Raw genomic sequence first — 26,819 nt, 5'->3', positions numbered from 1 at the left:
GCGTACCCATTTGTAAAATCAAATTTAAAAGGCAAATGTTTTTCTTTTTGTTGTTGGGCAGTTTTGTTATTTTCAAACCAAAGCACTTGAATGCGCGGCATGTCTTTGCGGGTGTTATGATTTCCGAGCCTAGATGTTTGAACGTGAATGCAGCATTTACCTACACATAAAGCTTGATTTGGTACAGTCAGAAAACCGCACTATGATATGTTTGACTTTTTAAGGTGTTGACTGTATCATTTTAATTTATTATAAGTTTTTAAATATTAAAATGTATAAAATTGTGTATATTAATGTTTAGACGTCATGTTTGTTTCGCACTAGTAAACACGCATCTACGAAACCAAGTTATGCGCCACCCCAAACATTCCGACAATGGACTCGTCCGTCGTTAGGCCTTTGCAGTAGGGAGTTGTTTGGCGGATCCCGCAAGTTTTTCCTTTACTTTTCGTGTTATTTCTGTTCGTCCAAAGAGGGGCAAATTCATTTTTTCCGGCACACTTTGTCACGTCATTTACTCGGTTTGTCGACGGACCTTACAAACAAAGTGTTTCGGGGCGTGGTACACAAGTACAGGGGCCAAAGAAGGAAGGAAGGAAGGAAGGTATCGGTGAGTCGGACTGTCCGCGGCTGAGCTTATGATGCCGACGTTGCGGGACAGCACCATGTCCCACCCCGGCGAGAATTCCCACCAAGTCCGGGTCAAAGCTTATTACAAAGGGTAAGATATCACCGCGTCTTTCGGCGTGTAACCGGCTGTCTTAATAAAATAAACAGAGCCAGTTTAAGACTTGGGAAATGTGGCTAACCAGTCGGCTAACATTAGCTAAGTCAGCTAACGGCTGGCTAATGTTGGGTACCAGGTTTAGGTAAACTTGACCAGACGGACAGGTGAAACTGTCCACACGCCTTCCGTCAGTGTAAAGACAGTTTCTTTGTGGTGTTTCAAGAAACGTGTCCGCCAGAGAGAGGGACATTGTCATATTGTTGAAATTAAGTTTAAAATCAGGCAGTTCTGACACAGTTTGATAGCTTTTTGGAGCTAGTTAGTCAACTCGGCTAGCTAACAGTTTGCTAGCTGAGTTGAGTATCATCACAAGCTGGGAGGGATTTAACATGTTTTTATTGATTGGCTTGCTTTTATTTCACATTGGTCGTTTTGATGTTATGGCATGGAGGGTTAGGCAGTATGGCAAGTGGAAATCAGGACAGGTAGCGTTAGTGTCAATGGTGAGCTGGTGTGATAAGACAATTTAAGTTATTATTTAGTCCTACCACTTGATAAAACTGGTGCCATCCTGAAAGTCAGAAATTATTCTGTATTAATAATGAAAGCAAAACTTTAAACTGCTGTAGCTCTTATAACCTTTGTATATATTGACAGTGTGGTGCTGGAGTCTGTTTGCTCACTGGTTTGTTGTCCTAAGTAGGTTCTTGTTATCTACTCAAGTTATTTGAATTATTCATTAATCTGTTGACAGCTATAAGTCCATTCCTCCAAGATAATAGAGTTTCAATTGTATGAAGCTGGGAAAAATTGTGTCACAGATATTTCACATATTGTTACTGCGGTGATTGATTTTCTGTTGTTCTGAGCAACACATAATTCAAGCGCCGTCGGTGCGTGATCGCCGTGTGTGAGACGTCAGTGCTTTGGGTTTTTTTTTTTGTCACACAAATTAAGGGAGGCAGCAAGAGTTCAGTTTTTTGCGCTCGAAAGTGTCGATGTAAATCATTGATCGCCGTTTCCATGGCACTCCCTGCTCCTTTCTCTCTCTCTCTCTGTGGTTGATGGAGTCGGCGATCAGAGGATGACCCAAGACTTGAAAAACATGTAGTGCAAGTTGCCTCAGCCAGACCTGTTGTATCTGTCACTGGCAGCGTGACACACCTCAGGAAAACGTGTAATGTCTGTCGTTCATTCGATGTCATCTGAAGTATTTATGACAACATTGCTGAGGAATGTCAGCTATGTTACAGGAGAATGAGCCCAATATAATGGTCTTATCGTTTTTTTTTTTTTTCCTACACGAGTTAGGAGGGTGAGATGGACGCACAATAACAAATCAATATTTTAGATCAGGGAGTAGCCTCAAGTTGGAGCTGTTTCCTCATTGTTTTATAACCTTTTATTATGATTCGTAAAGCGAAAGTAGCTGGTTCCACTTCACAAATGACTGTATTTGCATCTTTTTGTTTGTCATGTGTAATAGTACACCGATTGATTTGAACGCAGGAGCCCTCCAAGATGTGAGATTAAGGCCCGAGAATCTCCAGTTTTCTCTTCACCTAAACACCGCAACAGCCAATTTCAGTGATTAAAAGTTGAAAGTGTTAATTAATTAAATAATCTGTTTGACGTTTTAGTTTCTAAAAGCAGCATTTGTTTGTTTTAAGCCATCGTTTAAACCTTTAAGAAACAATAACGTTCGATGATTTCACTCCGTGGTTACGTCTCAACTTATCCGTCTTCAGTGTAGTTTCCTTTCCGAGTCTGTTCCCCGCTATTTGCGTGTCTGCTGTCAGTCGGTGCCAGCGTCAGCAGACTGGTGTCAGCCTGTAGCGGTCTCAGCCTGTCACTGGCTCATCTTGTTCTCATTCAGGCCGATGGTCTGTGGAAGAGGGCTGCGAACGCTCGTGACCACATGACTAGAAACTCACACTGATACTGTGAACTGTGGTAATGTGTGATAGTTGGATACCTCGTATAAAAGTAGAGCGTATGGATCTGCGTCAAATAATTATTTATCAGGCTTTTGTTACAGCTGTATGTAATATCTTGTCAGTTTCTAATAATATATACGTCACATTTAAGTAGTTAAAATGTTTGTACCACCTCTGAGAACATGTGACCACCATCACAATGATTCCTAAATGTTTTATCAGTAGATGTTGCGAAAGTCTTTTAGGTTGTGTTTTGCTATGAGCAATAATTATTAATAATAGTCATATTTGTGTGTATTAAATTGAGTATTTTCTTCCTTTTGTAACTTTCCAAAATGTTCCTCTTGGTTGGGTTGGGTTTTTAATCAAATATCTTTCTAATCGTTTGTGCGTTTTGAACGTCTGTCCTTTATCGTGACACAAATTTACAACTTTCTGTTTCTAAAGAAAATGATTATTTGTACGAGGGCTGAGCTGTGTATACTCCAGCTATACACACAGCTAAAAATAACATCAACAACAACATACATTTCCGTGTGTCACTGCCACGACGTCAGCGTTTTGTGGAGTTGCCAACCCTGCCTCCCATTCATGAGATGATCTTCAGGATTCCTGGGTTAAAGCATGTCGTTTGGCAGGAAACCGGGATTATTCCGGCTTGACGGAGCAGCTCAGTTATTTTACTCTTCTGAAAGGAGTCGCTCTTCTTTTTTTTTTTTTTTTTTAAAAGACTCTGCCATCTGCATCACTGCTTGGAGGCTCGGCTTTGTTTAAAATACGGGAAGCGTTCCTCGTCCTGCTGTTTACTTTTTTTGCTCTGAAAGCTCCCTCAAGCACTGAACCACAAAGTCACCCGCCCATTTATACGCCAACACACATCTCCGCTCTTGGTTGTAGCTAATGAGTGCCTCAGATCTCGACTGCTGGTGAAAATGCGTCTTATCTGTTGCCTGTGTTGCAACGTCCACACGTCTTGTAGCGTAGTACGGCTCTGGCGTTTGCACATCTGCCCGCCGTTATGAGTGACCTTGTCCTCGCGCTCGGCAAGGGTGCGTTCGCTTGGCGATGTTGTGCCGTGAGGAGCTGCTGGTCTCCTTCCTGTTTAGCACTGCGGGTGGGTTGTGTTGCCTGGAGACCGCAGCATCCTGCAGACTAGACTAGAGCAGAGCTGTACTTCGTTCAACTTGACCTTACTGGGGCCAAACTGGGAAGATTACTGCCTGCTTGTTCATTTCTGCATTTGCTTTACTGCGTAGTAGTTTTAATTTAGGCGTTAGAGTGGGTCTGCGTTTGCGTATGATTCTCTGGTCGTATGAAGGTGTTGCAGGGGGCACGTGTGGCAGCTGAGACCGAGAGATGGATGGTCTTCGGTGCGCACGGAAGCCCAGAGAGGCACCCTGACCCTTCTTCCCTGCTTGAGCGCTCACCGGTGACGAATGGCTTCACGCTGGGCAGATGGGGCTGCGGAGTAACTACTCACGGCAGTTAAGATGCCAGGAGCATAGGCCAGCGCTTCCCTCCTCCTCCTCCTCCTCCTCCTCCTCCTTTAATTTAGTCGTTCGGTATGACGCCACAGAGCGGAGGAATGCCAGGTCTGTGTGGAATGCCGCTTCCTCCCTTTTTCTCACCAGCGATGAACTCTGAGTCGCTCACTACACAATACTTCTGCTTCTTAGTCACACTGAGCTCAATTCATTTTGTCTCGCGCATTTCACCGAGCTAGTTTGAGTCGGTATGTTTTATTAATTTCTCAAGAGCCCCTTTAAAAGCGGTTATATCACAAGATACTGATTTGTTCTCTGCTTTTCGTCCGTTCACCTTGAGCAGTCTCAACCCTACTTCTCTAACTACTAGTCCATGACTTATACATTTATCTGTTTGCTTACGTGGCGTAGTTATTAATGAATTAAAATGCAGTTTGCAAATCAGAATAAGGAGAAAATAAATCATCAAACAGCTGCTTGATAATCAGCTGAGGGAGATACGGTCTCGGTTTATCTTCAGTGCGATTATTATTCGACAGGAGCAATCAATCATTTTTATTCATTGATGAAAATGTGAGTAAAACGAGGGAAATTATGGCTAAGAATAATGTTTCTTGAGAAATGACTTGGAAGTGCTAAACTGATAATCAAAAATGTGTAATCGCTCCAGCTCTGGTGATTATTATGTTGTGTAAAGCGGTGCTGAGATTACGAAGCAGAACAGCTGCGGCTAATGATTACAATACGTCATCTGTTGATTTATTTTATTTTCAGGTTTAATGTAAATAGTAGAAAGAAAAATAGAGGAAATGCTCGAATCTGATGCCTTTTCGTGTGTTTTTTTTTTCTGGCCAGCTGTCTAAAACCAAAATTAACTATTTATGTCTGTTATTAAAATTATATAAATGTCTAGGGAAAAGCTAATTAGTGCAGCAGTTATCGTCAGTCTGTTGGTATATTTTCTAAAATAGTTAATTGTTTTGTTTGCAATATATCAGAAAATTGTTAATAATGTTTTTTATTATTATTTCTCAGAGCCAGAAGTGACGTTCATATTGCTTGTTTTGTCTCCACAATGGTCTGAAATACTAATATAACTGTAATATAATAACAACAAAAGTGTGAATTGTTGCCATTCTTCCTCAAAAGCAGTAAATCATTTCATTCATTAATCATTTCAGCTCTGAAGAAAATCCTCCTATTCAAGAATTTGGCATTTATACTTGATAAAATGATTATCGGAATAATTTTCCATCAATTTCTTGTCAAAAAAATGGTCAAAAATCTGTCGCAGCAGCTCTGTTATACAGCAGCAAGTATTTTACTGCCCTGCTTTTAGTGTTTAATCACATTCTAGTCGGTTTCCCGATCTGTGTTAATGAGGATGTTGTTTAGAGCACCTGAGACGTGGCTAAACTTTAACTAGAGCAGAGAGACGTGGCGTTTAATGAACACCCACAGGTCAGGTCCAGTTACAAGTGACGCAGTTAAAGTGCTTAAAAGCGCCGCTCCGGCCGTCTACCTGCCGGTCCGTGGGAACTGAAGTGACTGTTTGGTGTTGGTGTGTTCGTTCCCGCTCTCGATCTCCTTGATGTTATCAGGGCTTTAGGAGGAAGTAGATCTGCCGTGCCGGTCCTGGAGGAGAGATCACTGTAGGAGTGTAGTTGCCAGCTTTTTCCTCCTCCCCCCCTCCTCCCCTTCTCACAAGAATGATTAACAGCAGCAGGATGGAGGAAGAGGGTGAGAAAATAGAGGGAGGTTGGAGGCATTAGGCTGTCTCCTAGCATAGTGTGTTCTCGCTCTACTCATTCCTGATCTGCGGTTTTCAGTCCAGACAGTTTAATACCTGCTGCGCGGAAGCTGCGCCATGATGCTCGGCATTAATGCGCAACTGGATATATCACGACCTGTCGTATATATTTATGTGTGTTTGCTCCTGTCAAGAATCGACCCCACGCTGACCCCGCACACCCCATGCTGTCCTTGGACGTGTACCGTAGATGTCCTTGAGAAGATGTGCGTTGCTTACTCCCAAGGGTTTTATCAGCTCGCAGGTTGATGGGAAAAACTCTTTCCATCTTTGACGATGCTAGTAAAAGGTGTAAGGTCTTTGTCCTTGTGGGTTACGGACCCGGGTGGCAGCTTTTACACATCACCCCCCCATCTGTTTGCTCTACTCCCCTCATTTTTTCCCCCCTGTTCTGTCTCCCGTCTTGTTCCTTATCCCGCACATATAGACGCCCGTCTGTCGCCTGCACATCTGTAAAAGCTTCTACATCCCTCCACGTTTGGGTCGTAAACCCGATAGAGGAGCTCTGACCGGGGCGTCGGGAGCAGGCGACATCAATCCTGCCCCTGCCGTGAAAATATGAAGGACAAATGATCCTTCCACAGGGGGTAGATGCTCTGCAGTCCTTACCCCCATCTCTTAATGTTTGAGCGTGTGTGTGAGCAGATGAAGCAGACAGCGATGTAGTTGTGGATTAAGAGCAGAAAGTGTGTTTTTTTTTTTTCTGCTTTAAGGCGTCCGCTGGTGGAAAATTAAACTTTCACCGCAGCGGCCGTCACACAAATAAAACCAGCATCGCCCCGTGATTCATTCTGTTTTCGTTTTGCGTCTCTCTGTCTCACTCTTTTGCAGTCCTTCTTGCTCTTGTGTGTTTTTTTTTTTTTTTTTTGCTCTCTTTCTCACACCCACAGTCATGCTGTACAGATGAATGCACAAATGTGACAGACTGCAAGACGGTGACTCACATGCAGCAGAGCGCTCTCTCTCCCTCCTCTTTTCTCTGCATCAGGCTGTCACTCTACAGAGTTTTTCTTTGACTGCATCAACGAGCGAGAGGAGGAGGAGGAGGAGGAGGAGAGGGTTTTAACCAAATGTTAAGGAGTAACGAGCACTGATTTATTGATCTAACGGTTATGAAGTTTTGTTTTTACTCTCTGTTTAGTGTAATAATTAACTAAATAGATGTGTTTTTTTACTGTTAGCCAGACAAAATGTTGACGTCTATTTGGACTTTGGGAATAAAACAGTAAATTAAAAAAAATATATATATATAACTGATCAAATGGTCCGTTTCAGCCCCAGTAACACCATCTAATTAATATCTTTTGATGTCTACGAAGCCTTTCTTGATATTGGTTTGCTTTTAGTAGAAACTCTTATTTATTACTTGTGCTATTTCAGTAAACATTAAAATCGTTTGAGGTAATGCCCACCAGTTTCTTGAATAACAGAACTGTTTGTTGTCAGTGTATGTGTGTCTATAAACACAGATCACCCATAACATTATGACCACTGTTCGTGTGAAGTGGATAACATGGATTATTTCTTTATTATAGCACCCGTCAATAGGTAATTCATAATTCTGATGGCTAGCCAAGTGAGTCAGATCGTCTCCAAAACTGCAGCTCTTGTGAGGTGCGTCTGGTCTGCAGTGGTCAGTATTTATCAAAAGTCTGGGGATGGAAAGGAGGTAAATGGTGACAGGGTCGTGGTTCCGAGGTGCTCAATCCAATCGATCAACTTACAGGATCAGCTGCAAGATGCTCGATCGAACATCTTTGAGCCAGATACCACAGCTCTCTCTCTCTTCCTATCGTCAAATCAGTTTATTTGCTGAACTGGACCCAGAGTTGCTTTGCTCTAAGCTAACAGTATCTAATCCTCAATGCACTGATGTCAGAGGAAGGATTTCTGTGTGGTGTTATGCACTGGGTTATAGTCCTGTCACTTTGAAACTATGTCAGACAGATTGAACTGAAAACATTGTTGAGTCTGCACCGATACTTATCCAGCATAAGGGCTTGTGAGATAAAAATTCTTCTTCCTCCTTTTCTGCAGGGACATCATGATCACACATTTTGAACCGTCCATCTCGTACGAGGGCCTTTACGGGGAGGTGAGGGACATGTGCTCGATGGACAACGACCAGCTCTTTACCATGAAGTGGATCGACGAGGAAGGTATGTTGTCGTTATGCTCGGGGTAGGGTTATAAAATATATAGATATGAATTTACAAAAAACCTTGGATCAGCTCTTAAATATGTGTAGTTTCTTGCATCCTCTCATAAATCTCGAAGCGAGATTCGTGCATATGAGAGGGAGATCAAATACATGACAGAAGCTCCAACTGTGAGCGCTTGAAAAGTGACAAGTGGCAGCATTTTGGGTTGAAAAAGCAGGAAATATGAATCGGGACCTTGTGCACATTCAGGAGATCTGTAGTGATGCGCAGCCCTACTTAATGGGTTGTAGGAGAGGAGCACATTATTATTTATAATGCAGACTGAATATGTATATCAAAGAAAAATCAAGTTGATGATAACACAGTTAAATTTAAAAGTCACTGGTTGCGTCTTGCCCACATAGACACACACTTGTCACTTGACAGTAACGCTCAGTCTTGTCTCGTCAGTCCATAAAGTGCACAGCGCCCCGGTTCAGTCCCTTGTCAGCCAGTTAGTCAGGCAGCAGTAATGGTGTCACTGGAAAGATGGAGCCATCACGTCGTTCTGCTCAGGATAAGGTCAGCATGCCCAAACTCATTAGACTCAGATCAGCTCACACTGGTCGCCACCCACACTAGCAGTCATTAGCCTGTGTGAGAAAGAAAGGCTACCAGATGATCGTTACTAAGTACTCTGCTGGGTGCTGGCCGTCTCTCCTGCTGCCCCGTCCATGGAAACAACACGCATACAGCTGTTCATTGTGAACTCGAGTCATTATCTTTATAATTAGAAGTCGTACCTGGGAGTAATCTAATACCAAGCACTCATTTTGAATTGTGTTTTCCTATAAAACAATCATTTAATTTCACTTTAAAGCATCGCAAACTGTTAAGCAGCTTTTTAATATTTTCTCTGGGATAATATTGCTGCACACGTGAAGTTATATAAGCCGTAAACACACACACACCTCTTTAAGAGTCATAATTTAGTCACAGGCCACAGTTGTGAGTGCAGTACACCACCTGTAGGGTGTGTTCTTGAAGAAAAAATGAGCTGGCTGCACACTGAAAACCATCCCTGGAGTAAAACAGAGCACAACTCTGTGTATTAAAAGCTATTCATTGACAGGAAGACAAGTAAGTTGGTGAGAAATTCAGTATCTTTGGGTTTTGTCTAATAAAACAAGCACTTAATATCTTAACATCTTTAGGAACTTATGTTAATATTGAATGAATGCAGCGTTTTCCCCAAATGCGCTAACTTATAGAATATGATAGCAGCATTGATGTGCGCATGTCTGACTCGGAGACAAGTTAAAATCCTTAAAATATATATATCGGATACGGCGGGAGAGTGAGGTCGAACTCGTGGGGAAAGATGTTTTCTTGGACCACAGGGACAAAACAACAACACTACCACAAAGTTTTAAAACTATTTCTAGTCAATTAGACCACGGCCGAGCAAATTCGACCGGCGGTCCGTCATACTCCGGGCAATTAATGTGGAACACTGGAACGATTAATTGATTAATGAAGTAAAGTCCACAGTGAAATTAATTTAATTGGAACCATAAACATCACATGTTGTATTTGCTGTATAGATGAATGAAACAAATGGTCAGATAATTGATGGTTGATAACAGCCTCTCAAATATAAAGATCTGCGGTCTGTGGATACAAGCTTTTAGAGATATGACCTTCAGCTCCAGGAGCTTGTGATTGAATTTCTTTTTCAACCGTTCCAAACAATTATTTAATTAACTGAAAACATTCACGATTGATATTGATGATAAAACCGTGTCCTCTGTTCCTTTTGTTCGCTCAAAATCATGACACCTCATCCTGAAACCAAAACAGTCATAGCGTTAACCTTGTGCCATTGTCACAGTCCTCCCACTAGTTAAACATCAACTTCCAGTATTTGGTATCGTATTAAATATACGGCGTGTGTCATAGTTTCAGTTCTCGTGCTATTTATACTACCAGTAATTTGTCTTTGCGATTAGTAAGGTAGGGCTAAATATAGAATCGGCGGTCTGAGTGTCAGCTCACACTGCCTCCCCTCGAGTGTCACGGTGTCACCCGACTTTTCCCGTTAATGATAAGGAAATAATTAGTTCTGTGTCTGAGTGGCATTTTAATTATTGATCGTGGTGCAAATATTCATGTACAATTAAAAAGGAAGCGGTTTGAAATGGCAGCATCGACTGCTGCAGTCTTCCCCCGCTCGCGCTCGTGCTCGTGCCCACGCGCTTTATTCAATGTTGACTTGAAAGTTCACGTATTGCATTTCATATCACACCTACAAGGTTAAGACTGAAATTTTTTTTTTTTTTTTTAAATGTCATGCTGCCGTTGCGTCTAACCCGCCTTTTTTCGCTCTTTGCTCTGAAAACTTGGCAACGCGATGTATTTGTAGAACATAATTATTTCTACTTTGTTTGCTCGTCTTCTTGTTGGTTATGTTTAAAATTAACCTGCTTGTTGTTCGTCTCTTGCTGTGAACAAGAAACCTGGTTGATCATTCTAGAGAGCTAACAAGGCTTTAAATGAGCTCGGTTGCCAGTTTATTGGGTACACCAGTGAAGACGAATGCATTGGGAGTCAGTTTATGTTGAAACAGCGTAAGAAAGGATGTAGTTTGTGGTGCTGTTAAACCGTATGAATTAATAAATGTTACATAGCCTAACCCACTGATTAAATGGGGTTGTCAAAATAATAGAAACTGCCTCCGAAATGAAAACCCAGTTGAACCAACAGCTCTCTCACGAACTACCTGGCTGCATTTAAATACGCTCCACCTTGACAGATGTTATCAGACTCATGCATGTCTTCCATCCATCCGTCCAAATCTTACTTGTATGGATCTCAATACTGTGTAGACATCCTCCTGAATTTGCACCCAAACTTTAATTTGTAATCGTCACCGGAGCCTCCATACTTTTTTTTTTTTTAACTTTTTTTTTTTATTAACGAGAAACACAGTACAAACGTTCCTTGACAACATCACAAATTATGTATGACAGTGCTAAAGACAAGAAAAAAAACCCCCCAAAAAAACCATTGGGCCCCAGAAAGCTGAATAATACTAATAAGTGAAAAAATAATAAATAAATAAGTGGACAGTTAAGACATTCCAGCATATTGTGGGGTTCCCCTCAGTTAGAGAGGTACCTTGCTATAGGTAGCCACCTCCTCACAAAAACATCAGACCTTAATTGTAATTCACCTTTGGCTAAGCCACACCCTAGAATGTAGATTGACCAATCACAGCCAATCACAGCTCCCACAGGGGTCCGACACTTTTTCACAGCGCTCCATTGACTTTAACGCAGGCGTCTCATATTTTCGGTCTCGGCAGGCTATACTGTCGTAGTTTATCAAAAATATGGTTAAATGTTTAATGTTTAATATGGTTAAAGACATCACCGTTACAGCTTAAGTTGCATAGTTGTTGATACGCTAGCACACGCTGAAAAAATACAACGTTATACGTGCGTAACGTTAGTCCGTTTGCTTCGTAATAACGATTATAGAAGTGAATAGAGACGTACCCAGCTTTGCATGAACAGTGTTGCTCCTTGATATTGTCAGTCCCAGCCTCCGTCTCGATTAATAGGATATGCGGTGGTTCATTTTTTGACTGACGGTATGCTTTGGCCTCTGTTTGGATGCCTTGTTGTTCGTTGCGTTTCACTTGTATGTCCTGAATATAGCCTTCGAACGCATATTGCAGCCCCCTTTTGCCTACTTCTATCGGACACTTTATTTGCTGCTTTATAAAAGTTTGACAAAAGTTCAGCAGGAAGAGCTGTCACAGCATAAGCCATGTTGATACCAGAGCCTTATAGATAACCAGAAAACCACAGCCCAGAAGAGAATGTCGGACGTAGCAACAGTAACTAAGGGGGGCGGGGCTTAGCCAAAGGCCAATTGAGCAGTTAAAGCCTCCCTTCCATACACCTCCCTCAGCTTCTGTTTCCACTGCGTCACTGTAGGCGGCTGTGGATTCGTCCGTTTTATTGTCACCGTTTTCCGAGCAGTCATCAAGAGTATATGTAACAAGTGCTTTTGGATCGAAAAGAAACTGACTTGGGGGGTGAATAGTATATTAATTCCCAGAACTTTATCTATCTCGCTCTTTACCCCCTTCCAAAAAGGAAAGCATCAGTGGGCAGTCCCAAAATATGTGTGAGCGGTCGCCAACCACTCCACATCCTCTCCAACAGTGTATTGCAGCTGGGTTATCTACGAATTTAGAGACCACGGAGGGCGTCTTGAAGAACCTAGCCTTTTAAAGCAAGAAAGAGGCAGAAAATATACAGTAACACCATAAGTGACCACAGAAATTTGCACAAGATTAAGATAACAGACAAACTCCACAGTTATTTAAAGTTACAAGACGTCCCCAGGTAATACTAGTACCGTGTGAATAGGACAAAAAAAATAAATAAATTAGATATTTATAAAGCTAAGACACATTTTATGACTCAACACCGCTCTGTCATTATTGTCATTCCTCTAAACACGCTGTCAGTCCAGATGTTCTGACATAAAGCTGATTAATGTTATCCTCAGGCTGTCTTATTTCAGTAATGTACCTAAATAAGATGGGGCTGTACGGGATACAATCTAGAGGCTACGGGTTTTTCTGTAACAAATCTGATAAAGACAAAGTGAATGGTTTCCATTTCATCTGATTTCTCCTAGTAACTGGGTTTGTTGCATTCAGAAATGTGTTGAATGACATCTGGTTTCTCCTTCGCTGCTAGGTGACCCCTGCACCGTGTCGTCTCAGCTGGAACTGGAGGAAGCTCTGCGCCTCTATGAACTCAACAAAGACTCGGAGCTCATTATCCACGGTGAGCCTTGCTGCTCTCTTCAAACAAGACCCTTATTCATAACATGTACTGTTCAGTTTCAGCATGTGACACGCGGGATATTCTTGTGTGCGCTTGTAGCCAGGAAGATGTCGAAGCAGCCGAGTTTCTTAACCCTGACAGGACGCCGGTTATTTTTGACTTTTTTTGCTCTCGTGTCGATCCACTCGTTTCTTTACGACAAGTGAAGCTGGCAGCGTCACTGAGCTACAGTAAACCAGACCACAGGCCCGAGATCATAGCCGGCAAGCAGTGCCAGCACAGATCTTCATTTTTGGCAGTCACAAACCTTGACTTTTAAGTAGTTAGCATCCTGCCAGTACTTGTAATTGATCTGCTAATATTAGAAGGAGACGAAGTATTACATATTTATCTGGCCTAGTGAAACCTGACAGAATTTAACGTTTACTTTTTGTTGTGTAGATTAAGCAACTGTACCTTTTCATTTAGTTCACTTAATCAGCATACAGGATGTAGCTTTACATATAATATACATTTATATGTGGTTCACCATCAGTCTGGTTGGTTGTAGCTTCCGTTTCATGTCTCTTTGTGGGTTTACTTTTCTGTTTATTTCTGGTCACAGACGGTTAGACACTCTACACAACAGAGAAGCATCAAAACATATGGTTAATGCTCCACTGACCTGTGAAAACCGCGCTCCCTCCACTGTCGATGTCTGTCTGTGGGCCCTTGAGCTAGATCGCTTCCCCCGTCTGAGCTTATCCTACTTGACAAACCGTCGTGCAACTTCACAAATCCAGAGGTCAGGGCTAACTCGGATGCTGCGTTCGAGGGGGGGGGGCATTTGATTGACAGGCTCTGTGTGTTTCCGTATGTAACCTGGGGGTAGCGAGGACGGGGCGGATGTGGTTAATGTAAAGTTTTAATCAAATCAGAGGTGACGGGTCAGTGGTGCCGTGGATGCCAGTGTGACGGCATAGGAAGAACAGGGGGGTGGGGTCAAGAAGAGGATGTGACGGTGCTGCGGGGCGCCGCCAGGTCTACTCGTTAGGGAGCTCGCCGGCTGTAGCCCATGCCTCGCCTCTGACTCACAACACCCCTGGTCGAGTTCAATCTTTCTATCTCTCGTCGACGTCTGTAAGATTGCGTCTTTTCCCACCTCTATGGAAGTTGCGCGCACAAACACGCTCACTCTGTCATGCAAACAGCGCGAGTGAAATTCATCACGAACCGCCCCGAGGCTATAGGTTTCTGCAGCAGGTTGTCTTCTCTGCTGAGGAAGTGAGATGTACGCAGCAGCAGCAGCAGCAGCAGCAGCATACAAACATCCTCACATGAATGCTGTCAGACTTGCCTGTCTTTTAAGATGAAGTGTCTTTCACAGCTAATGATGTCTCTCTCTGTTTTACTTTGCAGTGTTCCCATGTATACCAGAGAAACCTGGCATGCCATGTCCAGGAGAAGACAGTGAGTTCAACCTCTTCCTCCTTTGGTTTTATCTGATTTTGACACCTGACACCCAAGGAAAGCTTTCCGATCAGTTGAGAGAACCCCTTCTTTGTGGAGGATTTAAAAATAACAATTGATTAAACATATGGCTTCGAATAAGGAACATCCGAAAACAAAGGAAACCGGAGTCGTTTGAGTTTTCTTGAAGACGTTTCACCACTCATCCTGTTAGCGTCTTCACGTCTAAATGACTAGAGGGAGTTTAGGTTTTTAGTCGGGACACCAGTAGGGGGGTGTACACTTGAAACTCGCATGACTCATGTCCCTTAAGTACTCAGTACTCGTCTGTAGTTAGAGGAATTTGTTTTCCAGAACTAATTAATACTGTGAATGACCCGTTCTGAAACTCCAGACTTGAGGAGTGAACGTGGGCGAAACTTAAATATAGGATGATTAGACATTTGAGTTTGTTAAATGTGATGTCTAGAAAGAATGTCAACATTATATCAGCTTGTATAGAACTGAAAGGATGTCGGGTATTTTGGCTTTTTACACAGTTAAACAGAAACTACTGATGGTGGTGCACGACTTTCTGTAAATTTAGAGATCAGTTTAGTAGGTTGATGTCTAAAACCTCGGATCTTACAGCTATTTATGTAGATATTGCTTTAATTAGTTGACATTACTTGATAGAAACTAAATTATAATACCATAATATCGACCCTGATTACATTTATTGAAGCGACAAACCTCCATACGGGTGACACATTTTATAGGCATCATTCAAAAGAGCGACTCAACACTTGTTTTTCCTCTCCGCAGAGTCGATATATCGTCGTGGAGCGCGGCGCTGGAGGAAACTTTACTACGCCAGCGGTCACGCCTTTCAGGCCAAACGCTTTAACAGGGTGAGAGACATGATACCATATTCTAGCAGCGTTGGGCTGTTCGTTAAGAATGTAATATAATGTGTTTTTGCATAGCGGTTGAATTGTTTGTAATCAGAGGAGGAAAGAGACATCGACCTCCTTTGAGTAATTTGTGTTTGTCTGTGGGTCAGAAGTGATTGTGTTGATGCGTAACAGTGACTCTGTTGGGGTTTGTCTCTGGGTTTGAGACGTTTCAGAAGTCATTGTTGCTTCGTTATCATCTATTTGGAACATACGTGGGCTTGTTTATGATCATGATTTTTTTTTTTTCCCTTCCGAGCAGCGAGCCCACTGTGCCATCTGTACGGACCGAATCTGGGGTCTGGGAAGGCAAGGCTACAAATGCATCAACTGCAAACTGCTGGTACACAAAAAGTGTCATAAAATGGTCACAGTGGAGTGTGGCAGGCCGATCCAGGTGAGATCTGCAACAAATGTCAAGTTCATTAGCTTGATGACGCAAAGTGGATCATTAGCATCCGTGACTCGCACACACACACACACTGGAAAATTGTTTTCTGTTTCTGTGCTAATTATACTATAATGGTTATTATAATGGTTGTAATGGTGACTGTTATTGTCTAGGAACCAATAATGCCGGACCAACCGCCGAGTCATTTAGACCCGACTGAACAACCAGGTAACACAAACACACAATCAAATAAATCCTAATCAAACACAGTTAAAGGTTATTGCTTCCACAACATCATAATAAAAAAAGGTTAGTTTATTTTGGATTCACAGAGAGGCAAACTGTCCAGACAATAAACCTCTTGTTCTTCTTCTACTCAACAGACATATAAATGTAAAAGCTGTCAGTCAGTCTAAATATTAAATAGCATATTTGTCCAGAGTTTACATGTGATTAATCAGCTTTTATGTCTGTTCTAAATGAAGCCTAAAGGGATATTTTTCAAGTTCTTGATTCAATTTTTTTGATTAACTACGCTGCTTTACGCATATGTATGTTATTATCATTGCAACAATGACTGCGTTTACATGGTCTTTAGTATCCCGATTTTGAGGCTTATCCCGGCTTTGAGCATATCCGGGATATGGTGTTTACATGGAACACAGAGAAACCCGGTTATTCATATCCCCGTATACATGATAAATAACAGTATCCCGTTTTCCGATCGCTGCATCCTATCTGCGCATGCGTGTTTCACGTCTTTTTCAATGTTTTCCAACGCGACCTAACTTGTTCAACGGAGCGAGGTGGAAAACCAGCATCACGTAGCTTTTCCGCAACAGATTTGAATACATCAGCATGTCGGTGTTTTCTGCCATCTGAACACGTCGTTATGTTTGGTTCTTTCATTACTTTAAGGGAAAATTCTGTCTCTTCGTCGCTCCAAAAGTGAGACGTTGTCGTTGCCGCCATGTTGTTTGTATATCTAGTGCGTCACTTGGCGTCACTCGCGCCTGCGCAGACAGTGGGCAGCCGTCAGAAATCGGGATAAGGTGTATACATGCTCCAGTATCCCGGCTTCTATCGGAGTACTCCAGGTAGCAAAGCCGGGTTTCTTGAAATCGGGAAATGGGCATATCCCGATTTCTGAATTCGGGATATGGTGTTTACATGGACAAACACGAAAACGGGATACTTCAATATCCCGATTAAATTCGGGATACTAAAGACCATGTAAACGCAGTAAATGAGATATACTGTCCAGTATATTCTATAACCTCAAATGCACACGTTAATTTTCTCTAATATTTTTAAAAGGCCATGTCATCCGGTGCAACAGTGTAGCTCATTGTTTTGTTCTAAGAGTTTTTAGACAACAGTGAAAACCTGTGGCTCAGAGGGTTAAGCAGTACCTTTGGATTTACAGGAAATACTTGTTATTAGGATCAGTTCATTGTAATAGGTGTTGTGGACTTCGATGTTAAGTTGATGGAGAGGCTACGTCGACAACACAGACCCCTGCGCAGAGCCTAGCGCCGCAACCGACGTGCAACTCCCCAGAAATGTGACTTTGCGACGGAGAGCGCAAGAGCTGTGATTGGTCCGCTTGGTAGAAGCATATTTCCACTTTAGTATTTCCGGCTGCTTCTCCCATCTCCGCAATTTTCGAATAGATTTTTTGAGGTTTGGAGATGCAAACATTTATATGACTCGTCTTCAGCAAAGTTTCAGCAGGAAGTAGAAACAAAAATTAACCCGACTGGCAAAAAAAAAGACACAGCGCCGACTAGCATTTGAGTGGCGTTTTTACGGCGCGAGCGTACAAGTATAAATGGCTCGCACCGCCGCAGGCTGCATGCGTAGGTTACGCCGTCTATGTCCCTCGGAGGTATAAACTCCGCTTAAGTGTCACTTTGGATTTATAGACTAAAAGAACACCAAATACCTGCGATCAGTAATAAACACACTTACCTCAGGAGCTTGTGTGCTTCTGTGTAGCTTTGGCGTTTTACCTACAGCAGCAGACTTAAGTCCAGTCAGGCGGTTGAGAGGCTGACTGGAAGAAGAGAGTGTAGCATCGTTGTGTTTTTTTGTAAGAGAGGCTACTCACAGGACACCTGGGGTGTTGTGGACCGCAGGCATGCAATTTTATTTTCTAAATGCATATATGTTTTATTTAAAGCGCTAATTTTACACCTAAATTATTTATAATGTGAGAAATATTCACTAGTCTGGTTCTGCTTTATTGTTAAACACAAACTGAGTATTTTCTTTTCTCCCTAAGCAGGCAGAGAGAAATGACTCTGGCAGAGCTGCAGAGCTGTGAACAAAGCGTGTGACTGTCTCTCACCTATTTTCTCTCCCTCTTCTCTCCTATATTATTTTTCCTCCCCCTCTCCTTCTGTCTGTCTGTCACTCTGTCTGTCACATTCACCGCTCTCCCAGGCCCTCAGAATAAAGACTCCAGGGAAAGCTTGACTTACGATGGAGAAGAGAAAGAGGTGAGAGAAATCTTTTTCAAACGCCGTCGATCTGCGACTCATGGTCTGTCAACTTGTCATGTTGACTAGATGGATATGTGCGCGTATAATATGTATATTTAGAGGCAGACATCGGCGCCGCTTGTGTGAGAGCGGGGGAAAAAAAGCGTAAGATCACCTGTAATTGGAAGCAAGTTTCCGTCTACTTGTTTTGCCGCCGTGTGCGTTTTAGTGATCCTTCTCTCACCTGCTGTGCATGTGCGATACAGAGAGCCTGCAGACGTAGGCACCCCTCGCATTGCTGTGTGTATTGATTTCCTTTGGTGGAGCTAATAAAGTAACCCTTTATCACGGCTCTTAACACCAGAGGCTGATTAATGGCTCGGGATGTAGTTTGGGGTTTGGTGGGGAGGATTGTTGAAGCGGGAGAGCTGGAAACGGATAAAGAATGGATTGAGTTGGACACAGATAGACAGAGATAAAAGAGGCCAAACCAAATGATCTTATCTACAGTTCCATGTCTGACTCTGGGGATGGGGGCTTGTCACGTGAAGGGAGGTTAGATGGATAGGTAGTCGAAATGGTTCTCTGCAGAACTGATTACAGGAGAGGAGGGACGGTGGAGGACGATAGGTGAGGAAATGGTGGAGGTGGGAGTCAGGTTTACAGAGTAGGACTACGATATAACAAGTGTCTAATGGAATGGAGGCTGCATGATGGGATTTAATAAAGACAAGAAAGTCATTACTGAGATTTATTCTTGAAAAGTGGAGCTCTGAGCTGTTGCAGTCTCATTTACAAAACCACCCAAAGGAAATCTTCCCCCTCGCTTGAACCGAATCATCAGCTCTCTCAATATTTCAGGGGGAAAAAAAATAATCTCGAAGAAGGTTGATGGGCTGAAATGATGCATGACAAATTGTCCCAGAGTCGACTTTATGTTCATCACATCATGTTGTTTTCTGTTTGAATGGTGGTATTTCATGCTCTCTCCCTGTCGCTGTTTTTCCCCTTTCATTCCTTAAATGCTCCCCAGGCACGGAGCAGAGACACGGGGAAGTCGTCCTCCAGCCTCGGCCTGGCTGACTTCGATCTGCTGAGGGTGATCGGCAGAGGCAGCTACGCCAAGGTGCTGCTGGTGCAGCTGAAGAAGACGGAGCGCATCTATGCCATGAAGGTCGTCAAGAAGGAGCTGGTTAATGACGATGAGGTAAACCAGAGTTTTTTTTTAGACAGTACAACAAAAAACAATTCACATATTTGCTAAATAAACACACATTTGTTTTAGGAAAACCAGATAAGAAGGAAACAAAGTGTGTAAAAATTCACCACATCCTCCATTAAAACAAAATCTGCGTCCTTTGATAGATTCAGAATCGTCTTAATTGCCACGTACTCTATGATCGCACATACAAAGAATTTGTTTCGGTGGTTGGTACACTAAACATAAGTCTGGAAGAAATCAAACAATACCGACAATATGAAAAAAGTACACTGATCAGCCACAATATTAAAACCACTGACAGGATAACTAAACAGCATTATGACCAGCTTGTGACAATTCAGTGTTCTGCTGGGAAACTTTTAGACCTGGCATTCGTGTGGATCTTACTTAGACATGTACCACCCACCTAGACCAGACCAGGCACCCCCACCCCATAGCAATGACACTCCATGATGGCAACAGCCATCCCCAGCAGGATGGACAGTTTAGAAACAACTAAAAAAACATGAAGAACAGCACAAGGTGTTGACCTGGCGTCCAAATTCACTAGATCCCAAACTGATCAAGTGCCTGTGGGACGATCCCTCGGCCCATAGGACCCAAAGGCAGGCACCCCTTCAAGGCACAAGGGAGACCTACACAATAATAGTCGTAATATTATGCCTGATCGGTGTAGATCTAACATTGTTTTGGCTTTCCAAGAGTCCAAAATCCAAAACTAGCATAAATACTTACATTAGGGAAGGTTTATTGAGATAATAAGTGACTGCGTTTACATGGTCTTTAGTATCCCGAATTTAATCGGGATATTGAAGTATCCCGTTTTCTTGTTTGTCCATGTAAACACCATATCCCGAATTCAGAAATCGGGATATGCCCATTTCCCGATTTCAAGAAACCCGGCTTTGCTACCTGGAGTACTCCGATAGAAGCCGGGATACTGAAGCATGTATACACCTTATCCCGATTTCTGACGGCTGCCCACTGTCTGCGCAGGCGGGAGTGACGCCAAGTGACGCACTAGATATACAAACAACATGGCGGCAACGACAACGTCTCACTTTTGGAGCAACGAAGAGACAGAATTTTCCCTTAAAGTAATGAAAGAACTAAACATAACGACGTGCTTAGATGGCAGAAAACACCGAAATGCTGATGTATTCAAATCTGTTGCGGAAAAGCTACGTGACGCTGGTTTTCCACATCGCTCCGTTGAACAAGTTAGGTCGCGTTGGAAAACATTGAAAAAGACGTAAAACACGCATGCGCAGATAGGATGCAGCGATCGGAAAACGGGATACTGTTATTTATCATGTATACGGGGATATGAATAACTGGGTTTCTCTGTGTTCCATGTAAACACCATATCCCGGATATGCTCAAAGCCGGGATAAGCCTCAAAATCGGGATACTAAAGACCATGTAAACGCAGTCAGTGACATTTATCAAAATAGTTGCGGTTATTTTGCTGTTGAGCTCTTAATGTATTCTGATCCACCATCTGTGTTTAGGGTTTAAAGGCGTATACTGTATCTGCAGTTCAGAATCCCAAACTGTCTCTACAGTGTGACAATAACAAGATGCCTCCCTCCATTGAGACGTGCGGGTAGTTAATAGTGAAGTCATCAGTCTCCCTTCTCTGCCATGTATAATTAATATAATTAGCACAATCAATGGGAGCTGTTATTCATGGCACAGAGGACATTTGTCTCATGCGAACGAACATCCATCTTGTGTGTCTTGTCTGAAACACTCACAGTTAAGTTGACAGTCCCTGTAGATAAACCATCATGTCGTCAAAAAATTGATCCCCGTCGACACATGTAGCAGCACGGCCGGCGGCAATAGGAGTAGTTAGCCTTGATTAGACGCACTTAGCGTGATTGACAAATTGACAAGTGCCTCGCGATCGATGGTGAAGTGTTCTGCTGTCCCTGCCCTGTCAGTGTGAGCAGCCTCCGTGTCCAGACATATTATCGTCTGGCCATTGATAGACGTCCGCTCCTGCTGCTGCTACTGTCTCAGCCCTATTTTTTTTTTCTCTGCCGCTGCCCACCTTACACATGAGTGAACCTCAAACGTGGTAGCGCGGTCGATGGAGCTCTGTGCTTATTCAGCTTTTATAAATACAAGGGTTTTACCGCTGACTGACACGTGGGCGTGTCTTTGTGTGTTTCTCTTCCAGGACATCGACTGGGTCCAAACAGAAAAACACGTCTTTGAGCAGGCCTCTAATCATCCCTTCCTGGTCGGCCTTCACTCCTGTTTCCAGACGGAAAGCAGGTGGGAGTTTTTCTCTCGTATGAGTCGATGCTTTCTTCAAGGACAAAACTGAGATTTTGATGGAAACTCCACTGGTTCGACAATGACTGGGTACAGATCCTGGAAGTGCTGTTGTGTATGTGAAAAAACTGATATCCCTGGAGGCAGGATTGAAAATAAACTGTCAAAAATATTGAAAGTGAAGTTAGAAAGCTTAGCAGACCTCTGTCGCGTGCTTTTTTTTCTTAAAGCCAGCTTTATGCTTCTGCGTCAGATCTACGCAGATGCAAAGTCGTAACCTATCCAAGTGGCTTACGGCATTGTAAGGGTTTATACCTGTGCGCTGCTGTGTCAGCCACTATAAATACGCCTTTAAAATGCTAGTCAGCTGAGCTGAATTCCTTTATAGGAACCATAGGAACTGAGCGGCTCACGTTGTAAACGTTGAACCATGGTTACTTTTACTGAAACGCAGAGCAGAGAAAATATGTCAGATTGGACGGTGTGTAGGAGGCAGAACCAGGATGTGTTTTGTGTGGCTTGTCTGGAAACGGAGATATGGATAAGGTGCTCCGACACAGAATATAACTTGAAGCGCCATGTTTCATCCGAGAAGACTAAGGGTCTGTGTCCATATAGGTTTATTTTCTGGGGAGTGTTTCATTAAAAAAAGAGTTGTCTTCTATGACAGTATCGTGACAACCTAAGGCTAACCTGACAGACACGTCCGGAACAAGCTTCTTCTCCATTTTCTTGGTTACCAAGGCAACAGGTCCTGCATACAGCAATCAGCCACAACATTAAAACCACTGACAGGAGAAGTAAATAACACTGACTCATCTTGTGACAATCAGGGTTGGGTCAGATTACTTTGAAATGTAATCGATTACTGATTACAGATTACATGGCAAATTTTGTAATCAGTAACGTAATCTATTGGATTACCCAAAACATGTAACGTAATCTGATTACTTTCGGATTACTTTTTACACAACTTGTACAAGACATACACAATCTTATTTTCCTCTGTCTTTAATTCAAAGTTGTGGCGATTTTGCCAAGTACTGAACGTATTTTTGCCGACTGGAACAGGTCTATTCCCAGATAGCAAGAGGCTGGCGGACCACCATCAGCCCACTGGGGATAGACCTGGCAGTCCGCTGGAGTTTTGCTCATCGGTTCACTGGCGGTCCGCGAGCGAGTTGTCGTCAAATGCCCCAATATTTTGCCACTATTGGTCTAAAACCTTTTTCATTTATTCAGTTATACTTCATCCATCACTTTAATAACATTTATTTATGTATTTTCTTAATATTCATGATAAGTTAAATTTCAAGAGATGGTGGTCCAACGGTGGACCACAAGTGGTATGCCACCAGCGGTCTGCTATCTGCCAATCTGATTTTGCTATCTGGGTTGGTTGACGTTGACGGTTCCTCCATCTTGGGTTTTGATTTGAACCTTTTTCTTGTCAAGAAACTACACAGGCAAATGGATGATAATGACAGTGAACAAACAAATGGGCTGCTTGTCAAATGAAAACACTGGCTAGGCTATCATAAAAAAGTTGCATTGTTTGCATGATAAAATGTAATCAGGTAATCCCAACAATGTAACTGTAATCTAATTACGCATTTTTGTATTGTAGTCTGGGCTGATTACAGTTACTTGATTTTTGTAATCTGATTACGTAATCTAGATTACATGTAATCAGTTACTACCCAACCCTGGTGACAATACAATGTTCTGCAGGGAAACTTTTAGACCTGACATTCATTCGTGTGGATGTTACTTAGACATGTAGCACCCACCCAGACCAGACCAGGCATCCCCACCCCATAGCAATGACACTCCTTGATGACAGGATGCAGCCTGACCAAGCCACGCACACACAAACAGTTTAGGAACAACTCAGAAAACATGAAAAACAGCACATGGTGTTGACCTGGTCTCCAAATCCACTAGATCCCAGACTGATCAAGTATCTGTGGGATGATCCACAGAGGACCCTCCCCTCAACCCATAGGACGTTAGAAAACGGGTGACAGTGACAACACTACAGCCTTTCTGAAAATTTCAGTAGTTTTCAACCAGAGGCTATCGGGAGCGACGACACAAAAACTAAAGTACTCTTAAAAGAAACAAAAAATAGAAAAGATCTTGGCCCCAAAGCTTTTTCTCTCGCCGGCTACATTCACTCTCTCGTCATTGGTGTTGCATGGAACTGGACAGTGTCTCTAGGGTTCGGTGTTAAATCGGTTGAGTACTCTTTTAAAGTGGTGGTAGATGTAACAAAATAAGGATAAGCCATCCTGCCATAACAGGTCAAACCCAACTGACAAAATAGGTATTGTTGTTCGTCAGTGTTTCTAAATGACACATCAGAGCCTTTGCTCAGCTTCTAGCCCTGCGGTTAAGGTATGCTTTAACGTAATCAAAACACTTTATTAAGGTCAGGAAAGAGTGTGGTCACAATTAGGGTTTTGGGGGAAATCCCAGTCATAGTGAAAACATGTTTACTGTATGAGTAAAGAGCAAACTTGAAGTTAAGAAGAAAATGTCCGTTGAATTGTGTGTCATCGGGTCTTCGCTGGCTCGTGCTTTGTGCACCCATCCATTATGTATTAGAGATGATTAAACACATGACTAATACAACATTTTTTGTTACTTTCCACAGACTCTTCTTTGTTATTGAATATGTAAACGGTGGAGATCTGATGTTCCACATGCAAAGACAAAGGAAACTCCCAGAAGAACACGCCAGGTAGAGTCTTCGCCTCGTGTGTAATTAAAAAGAAACACAGGCCGATTTGCAGATTTTAACCCATCACTCTGTTGCAGATTCTACTCAGCGGAGATCAGTCTGGCGCTCAATTACCTCCACGAGAGGGGAATCATCTACAGAGACCTGAAACTGGACAACGTGCTGCTGGACTCCGAGGGACACATAAAACTAACAGACTACGGCATGTGCAAGGTGCGGCTTGCCGATTAAAGTCTGCCTTCTAATGATGGCACAATGCAATTTGGATAAAAGCACCTGAAAAGCTGCAGACGTGTCCGTTTACAGCGCTCATGAGATGATCTCACGGCAAATGATCTTTTTGTTTTTGCAGGAGGGCTTGAGACCAGGCGATACGACGAGCACTTTCTGCGGCACCCCCAATTACATCGCCCCTGAAATACTCAGAGGAGAGGATTACGGTGAGAATTACAACACGGAGGCACTTACCAGAAATGCTATCCTGATGATTGTATTTAATAAAGTACATGAATCATTTTGTAGGAATATCCGAGATGCTGCTCTGAGTTACAATTTTCGATGCAGACGCTGAGTTGTCTGCATTGTGCTCATACTGTCTCTACATTATGATATTAAAATAAACTAGTAAGCGTCTCTGTGAGGATAGAGGGACATCGGCAAAACAAGAAAGACATAATAAGAAGCATGAGCTAAAGGTGAGCTAATAAACTACACTTGAGGTTGGCTGTTTGCATGATGCACCTTAGACAAATACAATACAACTCCTGACATTTACACAACATGATGCTGCCACCCAAGAGCTTCACAGTTGTGAGGGTGTTCTTTGGCTTTCAAGCCTCACCCTTTTTTCCCACGAACATATCACTGTTCATTTTTGCAAAACAGTTCAGTTTTTGTTCCCCTGTGTGCAGCTGCAGACTGTTGGCTGTAGTTTTTATGCTGATTTTAGTGTCTTTTTTTTCTTGCCGAGGAAGCTTTCAGGTTATGTCAATTGAGGACACGTTGTACAATTCAGTGTTCTGCTGGGAAACTTTTGGACCTGGCATTCTTGTGCATGTTAGACATGTAGCACCCACCTAGACCAGACCAGACCAGGCACCCCCACCCCATAGCAATGACTCTCCTTGATGGCAGCAGCCATCCCCAGCAGGATGGACGGTTTAGGAACAACTCAAAAAAACATGAAAAACAGCACAAGGTGTTGACCTGGCGTCTAAATTCACTAGATCCCAAACTGATCAAGTATCTGTGGGATGATCCACAGAGGCCCCTCCCTTCAACCCATAGGACCCACTAAAAACATTCTGGTCATAATGTTATGCCTGATCGGTGTACGTATCTTCACATTGCTGTTGGGATTTCTACTTTTCATACCAAACTACCTTCATATCTCGGAGACAGAACACGTCTCCTTTCTGAGCGCTATGGTGGCTGTGTGGTCCCGTGGTGTTTATACTTGCGTAGTATTGTTTTCACAGATGGACGTGGTACCTTCAGGCATTTCAAAATCTCTCCCAGGGATGAACCAGACTTGTGGCTCTTGGCTGATTTCCTTTGATTTAGATTAGATTAGATACAACTTTATTGTCATTGCAGACAGTACAGACACATAAACAACGAGATGTAGATTGACATCTAACCAGAGGTATAAATAGCAAAAGCCCCTGATGTCAGACTAAGAGGGTGAGAGTTTGAATGTAGTCCTTAAAAGTAAAACCACAGATAGACCTCCTTTTGACTCAAATGAGCTAATCAGAAGTTTCGAAAGCTATGACATTATTTTCTTTTCAAACCTCTGACTCACTGGGAGGAGAAATAATCTATCTTTAAACAACTGTCATACACAAAGTAGAACGTAAACAACTTAGCCAAAACTTTGGTTTGTTAACATGACACGGTCAGTAAAAGCTAACCCAGACCTCAGCAGTGAAATGAAGCTAAAGAAGAGGTATTTATAAGATCCTCTGAATAAATGCTGCTCCAGCTAAACTCACGACGTAAAGAACAGAGATTATTGGTTGGAAAAAATGATGCCGACTACGTATGTGACTCAAATGTAAATGTTTTACAGACATTTATACCAACAAAGGTTAGGTTTCGTTTCAAGTGATCAAGTCAAATATTCATTTAGACATCATAACCAAGTGTCTCATGTATCTACACATGGTGCCATAAAAATAGAAAGAGCTCCCTGGATACCAAAGATGGTATCATAGCGACAAGTTCCACTGTTTAAAAAAAATAAAATAAAAAATTATATATATATATATATATATATATATATATATATATATATATATATATAATAATAACAACACTCATCTTTTTGTAATGTTTTTTCCCCCAATGAAC

General features: G+C 42.5%; 1 protein-coding gene across 1 annotated transcript in view; it reads left to right on the top strand.

Annotated features, from left to right (window-relative positions):
* Window positions 1-328: 328 nt before the first annotated feature.
* The window catches only part of prkci (protein kinase C, iota), a 33,331-nt gene continuing 6,840 nt past the window's right edge, over window positions 329-26,819 (top strand). Inside the window, exons 1-13 of the mRNA XM_084546671.1 lie at window positions 329-721; window positions 7,996-8,117; window positions 12,875-12,964; window positions 14,363-14,413; window positions 15,218-15,303; window positions 15,608-15,742; window positions 15,910-15,964; window positions 18,182-18,237; window positions 19,253-19,426; window positions 21,627-21,724; window positions 24,381-24,467; window positions 24,545-24,680; window positions 24,820-24,907. Of these exons, the coding sequence (XP_084402797.1) occupies window positions 639-721; window positions 7,996-8,117; window positions 12,875-12,964; window positions 14,363-14,413; window positions 15,218-15,303; window positions 15,608-15,742; window positions 15,910-15,964; window positions 18,182-18,237; window positions 19,253-19,426; window positions 21,627-21,724; window positions 24,381-24,467; window positions 24,545-24,680; window positions 24,820-24,907 (1,261 nt within the window). The 5' untranslated portion in view covers window positions 329-638. The remainder of the gene's footprint in view (window positions 722-7,995; window positions 8,118-12,874; window positions 12,965-14,362; window positions 14,414-15,217; window positions 15,304-15,607; window positions 15,743-15,909; window positions 15,965-18,181; window positions 18,238-19,252; window positions 19,427-21,626; window positions 21,725-24,380; window positions 24,468-24,544; window positions 24,681-24,819; window positions 24,908-26,819) is intronic.

The sequence above is a fragment of the Chelon labrosus genome (genome assembly GCF_963514085.1).
Source record: "Chelon labrosus genome assembly, chromosome: 6".
NCBI classification, from domain to species: Eukaryota; Metazoa; Chordata; class Actinopteri; order Mugiliformes; family Mugilidae; genus Chelon; species Chelon labrosus.
Note: the sequence above shows the minus strand (reverse complement) of the source record. Positions and strands in the feature narration are given on the sequence as shown.